A 22,108-nucleotide genomic window follows, 5' to 3' on the forward strand; every position below is an offset into this window, starting at 1 on the left:
ATTAGGCCCAACACCATGGTGGGGATCTTGTTAACCTTAGAGATGTCCTTCTCAGGATTCTGAGGGGCATCTGTGTTCAGGTCATCTCCCCAGCCTTTGGTCTAGGTGAGCATTCAAGTCTAGCCCGGACAGGAAAGAAACAGCAGTAACAACTTGCATTTGTATAGCACCCATAACAGCCCAAACTCATCCCAAGCTGTGCACAGAGGTGTAATGGATACCAAACCTTAGATGAGAAAGATCAAAAGTGACTGAAAGCGTTTCAAGTTTTAGTTAGGGTCCGAAATGCAAAATTGATAGGGTTTGGGAATTTGGGAAATGAGCGACCTAGGATGCTGAAGACAGTACCCTCAGTGGTCAAGAGATGGTCAAGGGGTCAGATCCAGAACAACAGAGAGGAGGTGCTGGACAGGAATAGGTTAGGGGTAGAGAATGGAGAGACTTAAAGGTGATTTAAACACAAGAATGACACTTTAAATCAGTGATTTGAAAGTATGGGAAGTAACATAGGTCGGCAAGGATGGGGGATGGGCAAGTGGGATTTGTGGGATTTGGGCAGTAAGGATATCTATTTCATAGAATCCCTACAGTGTGGAAGGAGGCTATTCAGCCTAAAGAGTCCATACTGATCCTCCGAAAGCATCCCTCCCAGACCCACCCTATAACCCTGCATAACCCATGGCTAATCCACCCAGCCTGTTACACCTTGGACAATTTAGCATGGCCAAGCTGCCTCACAACACCAGGGTCCTGGGTTCAATTCCTACCTGTCTGTGTGGAGTTTGTACATTCTCCCCGTGTCTGCGTGGGTTTCCTCCGGGTGCTCTGGTTTCCTCCCACAGTCCAAAAATGTGCAGGTCAGGTTAATTATCCATGCTAAATTGCCCACAGTGTTAGGTGCATTAGTCAGGGGTAAATATGGGTTTGGATGGGTTTCTCTTCAGAGGGCTGGGGTGGACTTGTTGGGCCAAAGGGCCTGTTTCCACACTGTAGAGAATCTAATCTAATCTTAAACCACCTAACCTGCACAATTTGGACTGTGTGAGGAAACCCACACAGACACAGGGGAATATGCAAACTCCACACAGAGAGTTGCCTGAGGGTAGAATCGAACCTGGGTCTCTGGCTGTGTGAGGCATCAGTGCTAATCATTGAGCCACCACGCCACCCCAATACAGGTAGCAGAATACGCGATCTGTTGAAATATACGTATTTTGAAATGAGAGAAGTGGAAAACAAGTTTGTTTCAGACCTGTCAGAATATTCCTAACCTCTTTTTGGAGTTGCAGCCATTTGGTAGCTGTCAGTTGCTAGAGCTGTAGGCTCGTGTGGATGTGAGTATTGTACTTTCCTTGACGCCAATCATGTTATGATGGTTGAATCTATTGAATATGTAAGTTCTGCGCAGGCTTTGAATCCTACAGGAATCACCAAAGGGTAGAATTTGTTAACAAGTTTTATTTGTTTTTTTTTGCTTCCTAGTCAGCTGCAATAAAACTTTCCCTTCCAACAATCTATATTAGCTCTGCAGCCCAAACTATATTGACACACTGTCAATGATAATTTATCTGTTATCCCATGAGTCTGTCCCAGTTTCAAACATTGTCATTCCTTTCTTCTTGAGTCTATTCCATGCATTATCTACAGATGAATTCCACAAACAATCCAGAAGGCTTTGAGATTTGCAAACTATAAAATAATGTTCTAGAATCTGTTCCCTCTACAACTTCTGTGTTTGCAATCAGCAGGATGCATAGCAATAGCTCATCAAGATTACATGGCACTACCTTCCTCCCCTGTGCATCCACCATGGAGATGGTTAAGATAACCATGACTGACGTAACTCCATAAAGGCCGGTATCCATTCACCAAGACACCCTTCATTTACACATGAACAGTCCTTGACTATAATACGGCCCTTATAAAGAGTCAGGCACCAGAGTTTTAATATCTCTGACATGCAACCTATTTTTGTCAGCCAGGGCTCCCTGATTGGACCAGGTTAGCAGCCCCAATTAGAGAACTCATATTCTATGAGGTCCAGCTGGCTGACCTCATTACTATCATTACAATGATGATGAAGGGGGAGGTGTGGTCACCATTTGTTCTAAGTTCTCTTTCAAAATGTCAAAAGGGTGGCACGGTGGCTCAGTGGTTAGCACTGCTACCTCACAGCACCAGGGTCCCAGGTTCGATTCCTGCCTCGGGTGACTGTCTGTGTGGAGTTTGCACACTCTCCCCGTGTCTGCGTGGGCTTCCTCCAGGTGCTGCGGTTTCCTCCCACAGTCCAAAGATGTGCAGGTCAGGTGAATTGGCCATACTAAATTGCCCATAGTGTTTTGTGCATCAGTCAGAGGGAAATGGGTCTGGGTGGGTTACTCTTCAGAAGGTCGGTATGGACTGGTTGGGCCAAAGGGCCATGTTTCCACACTGTAGGGAATTTAATCTAATCATTCTGACTTTGTGCTAAATGTTGTTGCTTCATTGTAGTGGGTAAATGTCCAGGAATTCCCTCCTTAAAACCACAAAGGAAAGCACCATTGTCACGAGTACTGTAGAGATTTAAGAATTAAGCTCACCACCATGTCGTATTTATTATAATCATCCAATTGCCGGTCAGTAACTAGAGATTGATTTCTTTGTGGATTTGTTTATTTAAAATAGTAAAATAGAGTTCAGGTTATGAAGCAGGCATGACAAGCCAATTGATTTCAGTATGTGCAGATTCCAAATTCAGCGGAGACTAAGTCTCTTATGGTCTTCCAGAAACGTATCAGCCATGATTGAATGGCAAAGTAGACTTGATGGGCCGAATGGCCTAATTTCTGGTCCTATGTCTTATGGTCTTAAGTGTCAGGAAGAGATGCAACATTCCATACAAACAACACACAAAGTCGTTAAAACTAAACTTTCTTAAAGGCAAGATACACACACAACACACTCCCTTGTTCAAGCACAAAATGCAGTCTTGCAAACATCAAGATAATAAATGTATGAACAAAAGCGCACACAAGCAAAATTCCTCTATTCTGAGGGCAATGTTGATCTGCCATGCCAAGCGGGCAATCATCATCAAGTGGCTCAGTAGGGATGATACGGTGGCTCAGTGGTTAGCACTACTGCCTCACAGTGACAGGAACCTGGGTTCAATCCCAGCCTTGGGCAACTGACTGTGTGGAGTTTACATGTTCTCCTGCATCTGCGTGGATGTGCTCTGGTTTCCTCCCACAGTCTAAACATGTGCAGGTTAGGTGGATTGGCCATGCTCAATTGTCCGGAGTGCCCAGGGATGTGCAGGCTGGGTGGATTAGCCATGGGGAAATGCAGGGTTACAGGGATAAAATTTGGTCTGGCTGGGAAGTTTCCCAGATGGTTGAATGGCTTCTTTCTGTAATGTGGGAATTCTATGATCAGTCATTCAAGGAAAAATTCTCATGAGAGGGTCACACTGGCATAGTCTTCTGATGTTAGATATTGGTAATAACTGGGGAGAGTATCGAGGATTTGTCTTACTAATACTGTGGTGCGTGTTGAATGTACTGTGACGAAGTGGGATTTCAAAGTAAATTGTAAGGAATAGGAACAGGCTATATGACAACTCTCACCTGCTTTGCTATTCAATAACATCATGGTTCAATGCTGCACTAAATTCTGTCCTCTTACCAAAACCCTTGATAGTGCAATATATATCAATCTTAGTGTTGAAAATATATGATTATCCAGAATTCAGAAAGGATTGTCAAGCTGGATCTCTTTTGAACATAAAAGTGATCTAGTCGGTGTCTTTAAAGGTTTTGATCGAATCAATACAGAGAAAATGTTTCTGCATGTGGGGGAAAAGCACAACAGACCATCAATAAAACATCAGCACCAAGGAATCCAATGTGGAATTCAGAAGAAACTTCTTCACATCTGAAGGATTTGGAATGTGCTTCCACAGGGAGAGGTTGAAGCAAAACGTATCGATGCATTTAAGTGGAAATTAGACAAACCTTTGGGGAGAGGGGAATGGATAGTTACAGTGGTAGATTTAGATAAAAGATAGGAAGAGAATTGAGCAGAGCATAAGCTCTAGCATCGATAGCTGGGCTGAATGGCCTCTTTCATTGCTGTGTATCTTGATTAATCTTCTCTTGAACAGAGAATTCCAAAGGTTTACAACCCTCAGAATGAATAATTATCTCTTCATCTCAGTCCTAAATGTCTGAACACTTCGTTATTGCTGAGCTCTCCAGCTCAGGGAAACAGCCACTATACATCTTCATGTACCACCTTTCAAGGGCTTTAGATGGTTCAGCGAAACCAGCTCTCATTCTTCTCAACTCCAGAGAATAATCGTCCATTTTACTCAGTGCCCCTTCAGAGGAGCCTCCTCACCCCAGGATCAGTCTGGGTAACCTTGGTCACATCGCCTCGAAAACTGTGCCCAGTACTTCAGTTGGGGTCCCTCCAAGGCCCTGTATAATTGTAGGAAGGCTTCCAAACCCATTGTAATAAACTACAGACCATTTGCCTTCCTAACTATGGGATGTGCCTGCAGGCTGCAGTAACCTCAGGGAAATGGACAATGGGAAATGAGGAGTGTTTGGATATTTGCATCTTTCTCATTTCAAACAGTGCAAATTGTTCTGATAACAATGATTGAAAGCATTGCTATCTTGGTGACAGATGTCACAGTCAGTGTTGGTCCTGACCCATAGGGATCAGTGTAGGGCCAGTTCAATCCTCATTCCCTTCTAACTTTGCAATTGTTGTACTGACAGTCCTCAGTGCACCTGGAAGAAGGACAGGTAGGGAAAACATTAGTAATTGCTAAACCCGAACCCTGCTAGGAGATGTAAGTGTGTGGACATTAGATGTGCATAGGATTGGGTTCCATTTTGAATGATGCTGTGGTTGAATGCTCTGTTGGCAGTCACACATGGTAACATGGAGGGATTGAGCAAACTGGAAGTGACCCATTTGGTAAACATTCATCTAGGACAAACTGCTATTCATGCACAACTTAGAACTTTATTAATCATTTCTCGAATTTAATCTGACGACATGGAATACTGCATTCAATTCTGATCTCCCTGCTATGGGAAGGACATTGTGAAACTTGAAAGAGTCATAAGGATGTTGCCAGGGTTGCAAGGTTTGAGCTATAGGGAGAAGCTAAATTGTCTGACGCTGTTTTCCCTGGAGCGTCGGAAGCTTAGGGGTGACCTTATAGAGTTTTATAAAATCACGAGGGGCATGGATAGAGTGAATAGCCAAGGTCTTTTCCCCAGGGTAGCAGAGTCCAAAACTAAACTGCATAGGTTTAAGGTACGAGGGGAAAGATTTAAAAGGGACCTAAGGCACAACGTTTTCACGCAGAGGGTGGTGCATGTATGGAATGAGTTGCCAGGGGAGGTGGTGGAAGCTAGTACAATTACAGCATTTAAAAAGACATCTGGATGGGTATATGAGTAGGAAGGGTTTATGGGATATGTTGGCAAATGGGACTAGATTAGTTTAGGATATCTGGTCAGCATGGATGAGTTGGACCAAAGGGTCTGTTTCTGTGCTGTACAGCTCTTTGACAATAACTTATATATTACTTGAAAGAGAAAGAAATCTCAAGGATTATTAATATTTCTAAATCGCCTTCAGTGAAGTAAAATGATCAAGATGCTTTCAGAGGGAATGTTGTGAAACACAATATGACAGGATGCCATGGAAGGAGGTATTAGAATGAGAGATCAAAAGATTTGGTGAAAAAGGTAAGCCTGAAGGAATCTGAAAGGAAAGGACAGAGCTGATGAGGATGTGAGGTTTAAACAGCAAATTTAAGAGATTTGGGCCTTGACAACTGAAGGTCAGCCACCACTGGTGGATCGATGAAAACCATGAATGTGGCGGAGCACAGAGATCATGGATGGCTGTGGGCTGGAAGAGGTATGGGCGGTGGAGGGGGAGGAGGCCATGGTGGGATTTGAAGAGTGTGGAAGGGAGAGATTTAGTGGCGTACGACCAGCCCTAAGAGATGGTTTTGGGAATTTTGCTTTTGGAGTGGGGAAAAGAGCAAGTTTGAGGCCCTATCAAGAGTGGAGAGAGTGACATGAGGAGCTGAGCAAGGAGGGAGTTTCAGAGTGGGAAGCTGTAGCTGCCACAAATGGTGAGGCATGGGGATTGTTCATAAAGCAGGGGCTCCGAGACAGTGAATATTCAAGGAGGAATTATAGGATGGAGCAGATGAGGCAAAAACATCACTCAGCATCTTTATCTATGAGCTATATTTTGTTGTTTTGAAGATCAAAAACTACAAGATTAAAACAAATCTTTGAAGCTTCCAAAGGCATTGTGGATTCCTATGAACCAGCATCTTGGATCCATGCATTCCAGATATTGTTAAAAGCTGCTCAGAATGAAACATCTCTTTCCCTGCCTGCAGGAGGCTCTGATTTTGGTTCCTACAAATGAAGTTAGGCCTCCTTAGATAAGTTAATTGAGGTTGTCACTACCCCTGCTGTCTGTGTAAGCTGAACCACATCAGTTTATAATCACAGGTTCCAGCACTGTTTGCTGTACACACCACCAGAAAAGGCCGTGATGCCGGACCCCACGCAGTCACTGTCAAATGAGCTCAAAATACATTTAGTTCCCTTTCTGCTTTTGTATAAGCTGCAGTGATTCAGACAAACATCAATTAAATACAACAACGTACATTTAATGGACTTACAAAGCTAGCTTGAATTCTGTTCAAGTTTTGAATTATCTTTATTTAGGACATCACAAAGTCCTCTCTGAGGGAATCAGTCAAAGGATACATTTGACTGACACGTACCACTCTTCAGTGGATTAACAACTAATCACATTCTAACATAGCAATCACCTTCCACCAAAACAAAATGCCACAGATCAGCAATGCCCTCGTCACTGCTACATGCCAAATATGTTCCAATAAAAGACCGATCAATGCAGACCTGACGCTAGTCACATTCTAACAACATGCTACACACATGTAAACATTAATTACCAATCCAGATTCAAGAACAGAATGGATTTCAATTTTTGCAACATCACTTCAGAAGGGGTTTAGCACACTTGCCTTGTTAAGGCATTTGAGTATAGGAGTTGGGATGTTATGTTGAGGTTGTACAGGACACTGGTGAGGCCTCTTCTGGAATACTGTGTCCAGTTCTGGTCTCTCTATTACATGGCCTTCTTAAAACCTTTTTTAGATTAGATTAGATTAGCTTCCCTACAGTGTGGAAACAGGCCCTTCGGCTTAACAAGTCCACACTGACCCTCCGAAGAGCAACCCCCCTAGACCCATTCCCCTACATTTACCCCTGACTAATGCACCTAACACTATGGGCAATTTAGCATGGCCAATTCACCCAACCTGCACATCTTTGGACTGTGGGAGGAAACCAGAGCACCTGGAGGAAACCCACGGGGACAATGTGCAAACTCCACACAGACAGGCGGGAATTGAACCTGGGTCCCTGGCGCTGTGAGGCAGCAGTGCTAACCATCGTGCCACCTTATGGAGGTTTTTAACATCATCAGTAGGGAAGTGTTTTCGAACATACTTTTCTGTTTTGGCTGCACCATGAATACTGAGGTCAATTGAAAAGGAGCACATTAGTTGGACCGAATAGCTTTCCTTTGATTGTCCTGCACAGTTGCATGATCTTTGGATGTGTTTTATCTGACATTGCAAAATAAGGAGATAATTCACATAAAATGTTGCAGAAATTCAGCAGGTCTGGCAGCATCTGTGGAGTGAGAAACAGAGTTAATGTTTTGAGAACAATCCTCTGCTCCTGTTTACACAAATTAGTAATGCCATGAGAAAACGGTACACAGCAAAAGGAGCAACAGTGGCAAAGGAAGCATCACATTTCACACCCACTGTTAGAAAAAAAAGAGAATAAGGAGGTTTAGCAAGCAGAAAAGCATTTCTGTTTAACATTTGAGGATTATGTACAATTTAGCTGAATACCCTTCACCCTTAACCTCACATTTTATTGCTCATGAAGTAAGATGCTTGTCTTCGGGTGTTTCTATGCCAACTGTGTACAAGGTACACCCAAGAGTTGGACTCGACTGAAATGGAAAATAAAATGTTTTTTTTTTGTCTTTTGAATAAAGTTTGTCGACAAAAGAAAGGGCTGAAGCAGTATGGAGGGGAGAGGAGGGGTTTGCAATTACTTTGAAACCAAGTCATGTTTTGTGCTTTCAAATGTTTCAGTCAGCTGGGTTGCATGACAATGTGGTCTCTGTAGCTCATAAATAATACATCGGCCTTGGCAGATAAGGAAAATATAACAAGATCCCATTAATTCGCCCGCTTCTGGCATGAACCAGTCGGGCAAAATTCAAATAAGGAGTAGAGTAAAAGCGTTCCATTAACTCTTCAACCCATTCACTTTGTTTGTATGATAGAGCAAAGAGTTCTATGTTGGTAGCTCTGCCTGAGAATGCCATCTCTGACCCTCATGAATTATACATAACTCTATCTCCTCTCTCTCTCTCTCTCTCTCTCTCTCTTTCTCTCTGAGGTTCTCATCTTACATTAAGGTGCCTGCTTGAAAGGCACTTTGCAAAGAAAACATCAGGAAAGTGGCAATGCTCTTTGGGGTCTGACCAATTTAAAATACATGATAGGGACCAGGTTTCATCCTGAACCAATGTAACCTGTTTGTAGCAACTGACGATCATTTACATAAATAAATTATTGTGACGACCCCCTGCTCACCTCACCACGGGGACTCTGAATCAGTGAGCACTGAATAAGGAAACAGCTTTGTGATTGTGACAGAGGTTCTTAATAATGGGGAAACGGCCCAGTAGGTAATGTCGGCAAAGCATTTGGTCTCAGTGGCCACATGAGCAGCACAGACAGGCAATAGGAGAGATAGAAACATAGAAGATAGCAGCAGGAGGAGGCCATTCAGCCCTTTGAGACTGCTCTGCCATTCATCACGATCATGGCTGATTGTCCAACTCAACAGCCTAATCCTGCTTTCTCCCCATAACCTTTGATCCCATTCGCCCCCAGTGCTATATCTAGCCACCTCTTGAATGCATTCAGTGTTTTGGCATCAGTTACTTCCTGTGGGAATGAATTCCACAGGCTCACCATTCTTTGGGTGAAGAAATGTCTCCTCATCTCCATCTTAAATGGTCCACACTGAATCCTCAGACTGTGACGCCTGGTTCTGGATGCACCCACCATTGGGAACATCCTCCCTGCACCTATCCTGTCTACTCCTGTGGAATTTTATAAGCCTTTATCAGATTCCCCTCCTCACTCGTCTGAACTCCAGAAAAAGCAATTCTAACCTTGTCAATCTCTCCTCATACTTCAGTCCCGCCATCCCCAGAATCAGCCTGATCATCACGGTCATCATTGGTGGTCCCTCACAGATGAGGATGGCTTTCTTCCACTCTCAGGGTGAGTCCGTAGGTGGTTGATGGGGCTTCCGCAGACTCTGCCACGCTTGAGGCACAAGGTGATTAAGGGAAGAGGTGGATGGCACAGGTGTTCCTTTTGCTGTTTCTGCCTGGCTTCCGCTTTTACCTAACGGCATGTCTCGAGGAGCCTGTGCTTTCCCAGATACTCCTCCTCCCTTTTGGATAGGCTTGGGTCAGTGATTCCGAGCTGTCTGTGGGAACGCTGTACTCCCCCAGTGGGGCCTTGAGGGTGTTCCTGAAGCACTTCCTCTGTCCCACCTGAGGCTCACCTGCCATTTCGGAGCTGGGGAGTAGAGCACCTGCTCAGGGAGTCTCATGTTGGGCGTGGAGACGACGCGCCCAGCCCATCGCAGCCGATCAAGGAGGGCTTCAGTGCCTCAGTGCTGGGGATGTTGGCCTGGTCGAGGACACTGGTGTTCCTGCTTCTGTCTTCCCAGCAGATTCTCAGGATCACGCATATGCAACGTTGGTGGGACTGCTCCAACGCCTTGAGGTGTCTGCAGTAGACAGTCCACCACAGCTCTATACACCGTGAGCTTGGTGTCAGATCTGATCCTGTTGTCCTCGAAGCCCCTTTTCCTCAGGCACCGAATCCTGAGGTAACTCACTGAAGGAAGTCCTGGATCTCATCATCAATAGCTGCTTTGGCCAATAGGACACTCGCGAGGTATTGGGAGCGGTCAATGCTCTCTACGGCCTCCCCTTGGACCTTGATGATTGGGGGGATTTGCTCGACAAGCCAGGTTGAAGAACCTTTGTCTTGCAGATGTTTAGAGTGAGACCCATGCTCTCTTATGCCTCCAAAAAGATGCAGAAAATGGGCTGAAGGTCATCCTTTGCATTTTCACGTACATACTGCAGCTTGACAGCACTGGTCAGGCTGACTTTGAAGGCTGCAGAGTGAGAATCATTTCTGGCTGGTTCTGTAGGTTAGCTCCTCTCCAGCAGGGAGCTAGTCAGCGGTGAGGTGAAGTACTGCAGCAAGGTAGATCGAGAACAGTATTGGGGCAATGACACACAGCCCTGCTTGACACTGGTCTGAAAGGGAAATGGGTCGGTTGGGGAGCTATTAATCATTACCACGACTTCGATGTCATCGAGGAGCAAAGGGTGGTGACAAACTTCCTGGAGTAGCCAAAGCGGAGAAGGCGGTCCATAATGCTTACTGGTTGATGATGTCAAAGGCCTTTGTAAGGTCAAAGGTGGACATGTACGGGGGAGGTTCTGTTCTCTGCATTTCTCCTGCAGCAGTCATGTGGTGAAAACAATGTATGTTGTGCCCCTCAATGGGCAAAAGCCTCACTGTGATTTCAGGAGGCGTTCTTCAGCCACAGGGAGGAGACTGTTGAGGAGGACCATGGCGGTGACTTTTCCAACGATTGACAGCAGGTAGTTACCACAGTCGGACTTGTTCCCTTCTTTGAAAGTGTTCACGACTGTGACATCTTGAAGCTCTGCAGGGATGCTCTCCTGCTTCCAGATAAGGCAGACAGGGATATGTAGCTGCACTGGGAGCTCCGCACTTCAATGTCTCAGCGGGGATACCATCTGCCCCAGTGGCCTTGTTGTTTTTGAACTGGCGGATGGCCTTCTCTGTTTCGTGCAGGGCTGGGGCGTTGCTGAGGCTGCGGAGTGTAACGTGCTGTGGGATGTGATCAGGAATGCTTAGATCGACAACTGAGCCCTAGTTGAGGCAGTCTCTGAAGTGCTCCCCCAGTGTCATTTTATGACTTCTTTGTCTTTGATGAGAGTCACTCTGCCATTGGCCAGCAATGGGCTGGGGCCTTGGTTAAAAAATGGTCTTCACTGCCCAGAAGAAACCCTGCACATCATGGTTTTCAGCCATTCATTGGACCTTCAGTACTTTCCCCACCCACCACCTGTTCTTTATGTCACCAATTTGTTGTTGGACCTCAGCCTTCTGTCACCTGTAGGTCTGCCTTTTCTCTTCCGAGTACAGTTAATGTTTTCCCCTCAGGAATGTCGTGTGCTTCTGGTTTATCAATTCTTGGATCTCCTGACTATTCTGGTAAAACCAGACTTGGTGTTTCCTGGTTAAGTGACTGACCGAGTTGTTGCAGGCATTGATGATGGCGGCCTTGAGGATGGACCGTAGGCTTTTGGGATCCTGTGACTCGGTGTTGCTGAGGGTTGCTAGATTCGTGGAGAGGAGCTGGTTGTATGAGGCTCTCGTTTCCGGGTCTTTGAGTGCCTCAGTGTTGAACTTCTTGCAGCACTGCTTCTGTCTCTCTGCTGTGGCGGGGCTGTATTTATGTCAATCTTGACTCGAATCAGGCGATGGTGTGTCCAGCGGCTTCTGTCCCAAGGTGCAGGTGATTCTCACATCTTTCCGTCCCTTGCTCTGATGATGACGTAGTCAAGGATATTCCAGTGTTGGGGGCGTGGGTGCTTTGTATTGTGTCTTGTATTTGTCCCTTTGGTGGAACAGTGCGGTGGTGATGAGGAGGTTGTGTCTGCAGCATTTGGTCAGGAGAAGAGTGCCATTGGAGTTTTGTTACCCTCCCTCCCCCTTTCCCAATTACATCGTCCCAGAAGTCTGCACTTTTGCCAAGTCTGGCATTGAAGTCGCTGAAGGCGATTAGTTTGTCTGCTTCAGGGAGCTGAGCGAGAGATTGGTCAAGGCTAGGGTAGAATTTCCCCAGCTGCTGCATCAAGTGTTGGTGCATACACACTGAATACTGTGACATACTGAGCTCAAACAAGGGTAGGGTCAAATGTCATGAGGTGTTCCCTTATTCCACCGAGAGAGTCTCGGAGTTGGTCAACCAGTTCTTGTTTGACAGTGAAGCTGACTTGGATATGGTGGTGTTTGTCGGCCTTGCTTTTCCAGAGAAAGGTATAGCCTCCTCCTTTCTGTCTGGGCTGTCCTTCCCCTGCCCACTGGGTTTCACAGACCCCAGTGTGTGTTCCCATGGCAGCTAGTTAGAGAGAACATGCCAGGCAGGTGAATAGAGAGAGTAGTATTTGTTGAGGTGGGATGTGAGCTAAGATTGCAAAGCTAACAGATATTACTGACAATACACTTTTACCATCAACGTCAATGGCATTCTCCCCCAGTGACAAGCAGCAAGGTCTTCCCTAGGTAGGTTTCTGAGCCTCGGTAGCCTCTGTGTGAAGCGCCTGTTTACGTAGAGAGAATGTTGAACATGAGAACACATCTTTGTATGGTGAATAGGTTGTATATTGTTCAGTCATGGGGTGTGGTTTCTGCACGTTGAGATTCAGACACAAATTCACCAGAGGGATGGTGGAAGTGTTCTTTGTTTGCTGGTGGACTTGGGAAAGCTGTGGAAGAGCTGGAAGATGAATCTGAATCCAGTTCTTATCGAGAACAGAAGCACACTCCTGCATAAGTTGACAATCTTCCTTAGAGAAAGTGGTTGGGCATGCAGTACAGAAGGGTGACGCAGATATGCTTGGTGATTCTAATAAGGGCACAATGAATGCTTTTATAGCATCTTACTATATCTTACTTTGTTTTGAAGAAGGGTGACTGGACCTGAAACGTTAACTCTGATTTCTCTCCAGAGATGCTGCCAAACCTGCTGAATTTTTCCGGCAATTTCTGTTTTTGTTTCTGATTCCCAGCATCCTCAGTTGTTTGTTTAATTTATTCTGGAAATAGCAATGAGTTCTCAAGAGACATATGTTGATCAGAAATAAAGGAAACCATGCTTTTTATTTTTGAAATTGTGGCACTTGAATACCACTGTTCCAATTCCTGACCTTTCCTGACCTCAGCTAACTGGTTTCCCACAAGTGATTAGTGCACTCACATGGAAGCTCTAGATATCGAAACCCTGAGTTACAAGGATGTCATTAAGCTAATCTGTAAGACCACAGTGACCACTGCCATATAGTCTCCATTGTCCATTGGACATTTAGCCATATAGTTACAACAGAAAGATGGGGAGTTGGGAAATCAAGTTATTGGAGACCTGGACAGAGCAAGCAATCTGCAAAGAACAAACAGAATTGTCACAGCTCACAAAATGACAGCAGCCTCATGGACCCACACTGTTCCGTAGTAATACAATCATCAACAAATATTCTCTTCTTGCAATAATTCTGCGCATACTCCAAATAAAAACACACACACAAAAAAAAGGCAAATCTTCTGGTGTTTGCAGAGTTGTGTTTGATCGAAGGGATGAGCACCATCTGCTCCTGGCACGGCCTGCCGTGAGTCACTTCAACGTCTTGGCAAAGCCTCCTTTAAACTTTACAAAACTGCCCAGAATGCAGGTCCTGGACGGGGTTTCTGGCTCAGGCTGTCAACAAGGTTCCCGAAGGGCTTCGAAAATAGCTTCTTGTTATGAGGAAGCGTCTGTGACACCTGTCAAAAGGTCACCTTCTGCTCATGGTGTTGTAGGGCCCCATTGAGACCTGACTTCACTGATGTTGTGCCGGGCAAACGCAGCCTCAGAACGAACTTGCAACCAGAGTTGGCTGCACAACAAACTGCTTATTCCCTCAACTGTTTGCTGTTCCCTTGGGTGCCTGTTATTCACACCACACAAATTGGAGCAAAGCATTTAATTTGACATCCAAATGCTACACATGGTCATTAGAAGTTGTCACATCGGTCTCAAGTTGTATCTATTTGGTTCCATTAGGAATGGAACAGATGGGAACCGTGCGGCTACAGGTGGAATTGACTCCCGGGACTGTTTACTACTGAGTTGTGACAAGTTAAGCAAACCTTCCTTTTGGTTGGTTTTAGGTAATTTGAGTTTTTACATTTTAAACTAACCTTTACTTCACAGGCTCTCTATTTATGTTAACATTTTTTATTTAAATCAGTCTTTATCATATTTTTACATCTGGCCAAACTTCATCTTCCAGCTTTAGAAGATTAATGACTGTTCATCACACTCTGGTTTTACATTAAGCGGGACGGATTGGTCTCCTTCAGTTACGAGACTTCCATTTTCCACAAATAAATGCTCTCAACACTGCACCACCATATTTTCATGGCTAAAACCGCTTCCCCTGTCCTGACAGAGAATACATTTTTATTGGGTTTACATTGATGCAGAATCTTGGAGCTGACCTCGTTAAGATTGCACCTAGCAGTGGAACAAAGGAAACTAGGTCTTCATGCACTGATGCATGCAATAAGAACATTCTATCTTTTCCACCAATCTTCCTTTCAGTTGATGGCGGGATACCAGAGGTGTTAGGATGAAATTTGAGTGGCGAAGGAAGACAATGTTAATTAAGACTGTGGGACTGACACAATAATTCTACTCCAAAATAACACGCACATCACTTTTAATTGGTTGGTATTCCAATTGCTTTCTCCCTGGTCTTAATGATTTCTGTGCAGCTAAAAGTTTAAGATCATTATGTTCCGGGTAGTCCCAATCTGCTCAGTCAGCAATGCAAGCATCTTGCAATTATTTGTGCAGGTTAAAAAAAAATCTGCAAATAAGACCAGGCTGTCAGTGGTAGCTCCAACAAGCCTTAAGAATGGTTGCAATTTGATGGGACTTCTATGCAAGCTGAATTTGCAGTCTAATATGAAGGAGACAAGGTGGGAGGAATTTACATACTTCCCAAGTTTCTTCCAGTGGGTTTGACGGTAATTGGACACAAACTCTTCATTCCTCTGCCACCAGTGTTTCCCTTTTAAGTGCGTGAATGTTTTCAAGCCCTTGGTTACTCCAATTCAGTGTCTGAATTATCAGCCTCAAATTATTAGAATTTGCTTAAAAAATAATAGACATCTGAACAATTCATCTTATTAATGTGCAAATCAGTTAGTGATTGAATGAACAGATATCCATGAATTGCCACAAGTTGCTGGATGATTTTGTGCTGCACTGTTAGCTTCCAGGAAAAGACACCTTAACCTCCCTGTTGTTGTACTGGATTTGCTGAGTTTGTACATTAATTGTCTATTAAACTCGCCATGGGAAGTTAGATCCCACAATTGACAGGATAAGCACCCTTTTGAAGATGTAATTGTTATTAATGCTTGTCAATCAATCATTTTTGCCCAGAAAGGGAACAATTGAGGTCTAATTGTATTCAAGTATTGAATTGCCGTGGAGGATTTTTAAGAGGTTCAAATTTTAAATATAGCTTTTTTTTCTTGCGGTCTCTTTTTTCTTCTTTTAATTTCCTCTTTCCTTGATTCTTCACTTTTCTTTCTGCATTTGATTTCATTCTAGTTTGTTTTTTTGCCCTCAGTCTTTCATTCTTAAGTCTATTGGTTAAGGAGGTGAACCTTTGGTCCCAGAAGCTATGTCACTGGGTGTTTTCACTCGCAGCAACTCTGTGGGCTGGTTTTGAGTTTAAAACTGAATGTGCACAAACACAAGATGACAGATTTGCTCCTGGGGCCAGTGTTTACTGCTCAGAACACCAGGCTTAGTGGTCAGTGCACCCAGAATCAGTCCCTCCCACCCCCCAGGAGTGGGTCATCCTACCAGAATGAGGAACACTGCAGCTAAGGCTAAAGAATTAACTTTGGTTTTTGTCTGTACAGCCGCACCCAGAGGTCCACGGATTGATGTGATCCCATCACGTGTTCAAGTCGGTGACACTGTTAAAATCGTCATAATGGGATTCCAGGTAACATGTATTCTCTCTTTGCTGACAAACTCTGAAGTAAATGCTAAAAGGTGAATTGTTCTTCAGCATCAGTGCAATCTCACAGTAACAGCAATACTCTCAGTCATATCTGCCCACGTGAAGCTCCTTGGAAAATGTTGCCACGTTAAGGGTGCTTTTTCAAAATGAGTAGTTGTTGGTGTAAAATAGTAGCAGACCAACTAAACAACTATTTGTAACCATACATTTATCTATGCCTAACACCAGCCATTACAAAAACAGTGAATAAGATTGAAAATCCTCATGAAAGTAAAGATTTCAATGAATTGCATTGGCACACCTATCATTACAAGGGTAAAAAAGAACAGGTTAAAGAGCACATTTGGTCAAATGAAATAGCTGACAGAGTGGCAAGTAGGGTGCTTTCAGACCAAACTCAATATTCTCATTGCATTTGAAAATACTAAGTGTGGGAAAGATATCAAACTAATGCTAAGTTGGAGTCTCTCTCGCTTTCATGAAAATGGCACTCCTGTTACTTCAGTGAACCTACCTCTCAGCATGGCCTTGAAAAGTATAATTGGACCTAACTATTCTCTAAAGGTAAAGGCTGGCAAAGAGGAGATAAACGCGGATGGCCAGTGCTGCAGATGGAGGCGAAGGAGCCAAAAGTTTAATATGTCTCTTCAAGAGTTGTCAAGACGTAAAGAATAGAATAGAAAAGGAATTAATTCCGCGATATTGTACTTATGGCAGGAAAGGAGGAATTCAAACACCAGTCAATCAGGATTAAATTAAACACCAGGGATCCATCACTGTTTCCAGCATGATTCAGTGATTCAACAGAATGCTGGTAAATGCTCCTTAAGATCCGATCTGTCATTATTTGGAGGAGCCAGTGTTGGACTGGGACAAAGTTAAAATTCACACACCACCAGGTTATAGTCCAACAGGTTTAATCGGAAACACTATTTTCGAAGCACTGTTCCATCATTAGGTGGTTGTCAAGCAGGACAATAAGACACAGAATTTATCGTAAAAGGTTACAGTGTCATGCAGCTGAAATATATTAAACTTAATCTAAGTTTATTTAGTATATTTCAGCCACATGGCACTGTAACCTTTTGCTATGCATTCAGTCTCTCACAGTCAGACCATGCAACAGTTTCTTCCCCCAAGCCATCAGGCTCCTCAACACAGTATGATTGGACTCTTTCCCATCTGAAATTCTTTGCACGATTTCAAATTGCTGCTGGAAAAATGTCTATTATTCATCATTCTTCTGTTACACAGGAACTTGTGTGTTTTGCAGTTCTTATGCACTTTATGCTGTGTATGAGTGTGTAGTTTGTGCTGTCCATGTAGCATCCTCGATCCTGGAGGAACGCTGTCTTGTTTTTACTGTCTCAGTTGTATATGGTAGAAATGACAAATAAAAAGCTTCTCTCTGTCTGTCGGTCTGTCTGTCTCTCTCACTGTGTGTTATGGTCCTGCTCCACAACCACCTGATGAAGGAGCAACGCTTCGAAAGCTACTGCTTCCAAATAAACCTGTTGGACTGTAACCTGGTGTTGTGTGATTTTTAACTTTGATCTGTCATTGTACACCTTCCAGTTTGTCCCAATACTGCTGCTGGAAGCTTTTAGCTCCTGAACTTCACAAATTCTGTCCGACATGTGTGTCCCCCTCCTTCCATTTGTCTTCCGCCTTCCACCTTGCAGGAGCCCACATCTGAGAAATGTATACCTCCTGAGGTTGCCTGAGCCAGCCTGAATACACTTTGCGGATATTGACAGATAACTGAAGAAGCAGAGGGTTGGAGTGAAGGAAGAAGGGTGGGAGGGAAAACAAGAAAGTCCTTATTACAACATCAGCCCCTTTCTCAGAGAACAGGGGGCACATGAGGTGGGTTTGAGAAGGAGCATAAGAAAGGAACACACCCTCACTTTGAATGTTCTCTGTGATGTTGGAGATGGTCCTTTGTATCATTTCCATGATACAAAGGACCATCTCCACAGATGTGCCTGACCCTGACAATTCTGCTTTCCTCTATTTTGATCTGCCTTTTCCTGCAGGATATATGGAATGTTGCCAGTGTTTTCAGTGCAGTATGTTTGGGTGATGTGCTTGCAGTAGCTGAAGATGTATGTAGAAGCAATACAAGGTGAATACCAAGCTAGCAGCATTGGTACACACATGAATCCCAACTCTGATGGGCTGTGGTGCATTGAACAGTGTGTGATGGTGGTGGTGATGGGCAGAAATGGGATGTGAGGATCTTTTCACTGACCTTGACCACCTGCACTAAGTCAGTACATTGCTTATGGCTCTGCTTCCAGGTCCTCAGGGCCAGACTCTGGGAGATTCTTCTCCTTCATGACCTGTTCACATTCGCTTCCCTGTAATTACCTTAAAGGCCTCCTACAGAAACATCAGGCTAGATCTTCCAGTTTCTGGATCGTCAGATGACTGAAGACACACATCAGAACTCTGTGGAAGTCCTCATGCATGAAAGTATTTGAGAATTGCATAGAAGGTAGATGGGTAATCCCATTGGTCCCCAAGTCCTTCCATGAATGGCTCCAGATTTAGAATGTTACAGATTTAGAAGAATCTGGGGACTTACCTGGATAATTAACTGAGAAATATTAGCCAGGTTAATCGTAGAATCCCTACAGTGTGGAAACAAGCCATTTGATTCAACAAGTCCACACCGATCCTCCAAAGAGTAACCCACCCAGACCCATTCCCCTACCCTATTACTCTACATTTACCCTGACTAATGCACCCCTCCCACACATCCCTGAACACTATGGGTATTTACCTAACTTGCACATCCTTGGACTGTGGGAGGAAACCAGAGCACCCGGAGGAAACCCACGTAGACGTGGGGAGAATGTGCAAACTCCACACAGACAGTCTTCCGAGGCTGGAATCGAACCCGGGTCCTTGGCACTGTGAGACAGCAGTGCTAACCACTGAGCCACCGTGCAGCCCATGTGGTGTTAAGTGAATTGGCCATACTAAATTGCCCATAGTGTTCAGGGATGTGTAGGTGAAGTGCATTAGGTTAAAACCCAATGGATCACCCAGGTAACTCCACAACTGACTGTATCCCTGCCCCTCCAATCTCCCACCAACCACCCTAATCCCTCAATTCCCTGAATTCCTCCACTGATGACACAGCTTTCTCTCAACAACCCAGCGAGCTGCCAAACCAGGAACTCACCAACCATCTGCTGATCAGATCCAAATACTCCCCAATCACCTCCCACCTACTTCCCTTACCTACCTACCTACCTCACCCATCCACTCACCTAGCAACCTCACTCACTCGCTCAGCTCATTACCTCATTCACCCGCTCTTCCATTCACTCATCCATTTTTATGGCAGTTAGTGCCATAAAAAGACGGCATTAAAAAGTTCCCCTGACTTTATTCCACTCTATCAAAGCTCCTGAGGGTACACTGCAGTCCACATTTCTTTGACAGCTGAAAGATGACAATCAGAAGAAATGTGTTGGGTTGGGCGAACATTGCACACCGAGACATCACATTCGGTATTGTTACTGCTCGTAAGATTCAAGACAGCATTTCTTTCCTCCTCTGCACTTCCAATATGAATGCTACATCAGAAGAAACTCTCTCTCACCTGCTGCTTCATTTAGTGTGTCTCTTTTAGATTACATTACAGTGTGGAAACAGGCCCTTCGGCCCAACAAGTCCACACCGACCCGCCGAAGCGAAGCCCACCCATACCCCTACATTTACCCCTTACCTAACACTACGGGCAATTTAGCATGGCCAATTCACCTGACCCTGCACATCTTTTGGACTGTGGGAGGAAACCGGAGCACCCGGAGGAAACCCACGCAGACACGGGGAGAACGTGCAAACTCCACACAGTCAGTCGCCTGAGGTGGGAATTGAACCCGGGTCTCAGGCGCTGTGAGGCAGCAGTGCTAACCACTGTGCCACCGTGCTGCCCTATTCTCTTGTTGACAATCCTTGTACAAAGAGCCCACGCCATTGTCTGTGGAATGAATATTTTTAATTCATTCAGGTGATGTGGGCGTCACTGGCGCAGCAGCATTTATTGTCCATCCCTACTTGCCCAGAGGGCAGTTAAGAGTCAACCACTTTGCTGTGGGTCTCAACTTGGATATAAAGCAAACTTGACAAGGCGACCCACACTTCCTACCCTACAGGACATTAGTAAGCGAGATGGGTTTTTATTTTGGAACGATTGACAATGGCTACCATGAGGCCAACATTTTATTCCAGATTTTTGTTGAATTCACAGTTCACCATCTGCCATGGTGGGATTCAAATCCATGTCGCCAGAACATTAATCTGCAATTCTGGACTTCTATCCAGTGACATTAGCACTACAGCAACACCTCCCTGCAACTCATTGAGACATCAATGTACCAATGTCATAAAGAGCCTTCTGAACCAGGTACTACCAATTAACTTGGAGCTGGTTGAGGAAGCAGTGTTAACCAGATCTCTGGGGCAATCTGCCGGCTCTTCTTCAAATAGTGCGCCCAAACAGGCTGAGTGACACAGCCTTGATTTAACATCTCATCGACAATGTAACACTCCCTCTGATGAGGAATTCTCAGTGTGGATTATCTCCTCAGTCCCTGGAGTCATAGAGTCATACAGCATGGAAACAGACCCTTTGGCCCAACCCATCCATGCCAACCAGTTTGCCTAAACTGAACTAGTCCTATTTGCCGGCATTTGGCCCATATCCCTCTAAGCTTTTCTTATCCATGTACCCATCCAGGTGCCTTTTAAATGTTGTAATTGTGTCTGCATCTACCACTTCTTCTGGCAGCTCATTCCATGTACGCACCACCCTCTGTGTAAAAAGTTGCCCCTCAGGTCCCTTTTAAACCTTTAATCCTCTCAACTTATGCCTCTGGTTTTGAACCTTTACTGTTCACCTTATCCATGCCCCTCATGATTTTAGAGACCTCTACAAAGTCACCCCTCACCTCCTATGCTCAAGTGAAAGGAAGTCCTAGCCTATCCAGCATCTCCTTATAACACAAATCCTCCAGTCCCAGTAACTTACTTGTTAATCGTTTTCTGCACCCTTTCCAATTTAATAATATCCTTCCTATAGCAGGACAAAAAGAATTATGCACAGTACTCCAAAAGTGACCTCAGCAATGTCTTGGAGTGCTGTTTGAACCCCAATCTCAGACTCAGTGCTGACAGTGCTACTACTGAAGCAATTGTTTTCACCTCCTTTATACAGGGCCAACAGGAATAACTATTGGTGTTTTTCTGAGACTAGAGATGACTGTAAGTAACCCTCCAATCGCGAGCTAACAAAGTATTTTAATTAATTAAGTAATCAATTATTAAATTAGTGACTCAAGTACTTGGGTACAGGTGACAGTAATAAATCAAGTCAAAAATCAGTCAGATATTATACTGCTTCAGAGTATTGTAAAGCCATAAATCGGAATATTTTGGGTCCAAGTCTGCAGTAAGTCAACTAATTTCATTCGGGTTCTGTAGTTGGCTCCAGTTGTTCTGCATTACAGAAGAGCGAATAAACTCATCCCCACATAAAAGTGGACTTATGATGCAGACAGGATTGGTCAGACTGTGATATCTTCTACATGATTGACTAGCCAATCTGCACTTATGTAAATAAATACTTCAATCCTCCATGACGTTCCTCATCTGTACTGGCTCTGGGCATGGTACTGTAGATCAGACAAGATTTGGCCATTTAATAAAAGCTCGCAAGCTAAGAAAGGTTCTCTGAGGAGCAACTGTGCTAGGGTGGGGTAGTCACTGCTGATGGTTTTAGAGCTTTGCTATTGAATGAGACAGCCCTTTCGGGAAATGAAGTAGCAATAAAAGGTTTTAATTGTAAAGCACATGAGAACTGGGCTTTACGATAGGAAGAACAAAAGTAGCTTGGTGGAGCTTTTCATATCATGCCAGGTTCTGACAAGATAGAAATATTCTCATTGTATTCAATTCAGTTAACATCCTGACACCCAGCAGTATAATTATCACAGTTCTGCAGATGATTACTCCTTCAAGTTGCAGA

The 22,108-nt window shown here is 44.4% G+C and overlaps 1 protein-coding gene across 1 annotated transcript in view; it reads left to right on the forward strand.

The window, feature by feature from the left end:
• The window catches only part of igsf21a (immunoglobin superfamily, member 21a), a 384,953-nt gene that overhangs the window by 351,575 nt on the left and 11,270 nt on the right, over window positions 1–22,108 (forward strand). The window contains exon 7 of the mRNA XM_043675638.1: window positions 15,965–16,050. Within this exon, the coding sequence (XP_043531573.1) occupies window positions 15,965–16,050 (86 nt within the window). The remainder of the gene's footprint in view (window positions 1–15,964; window positions 16,051–22,108) is intronic.

The sequence above is a fragment of the Chiloscyllium plagiosum genome, chromosome 34, assembly GCF_004010195.1.
Source record: "Chiloscyllium plagiosum isolate BGI_BamShark_2017 chromosome 34, ASM401019v2, whole genome shotgun sequence".
NCBI lineage: Eukaryota > Metazoa > Chordata > Chondrichthyes > Orectolobiformes > Hemiscylliidae > Chiloscyllium > Chiloscyllium plagiosum.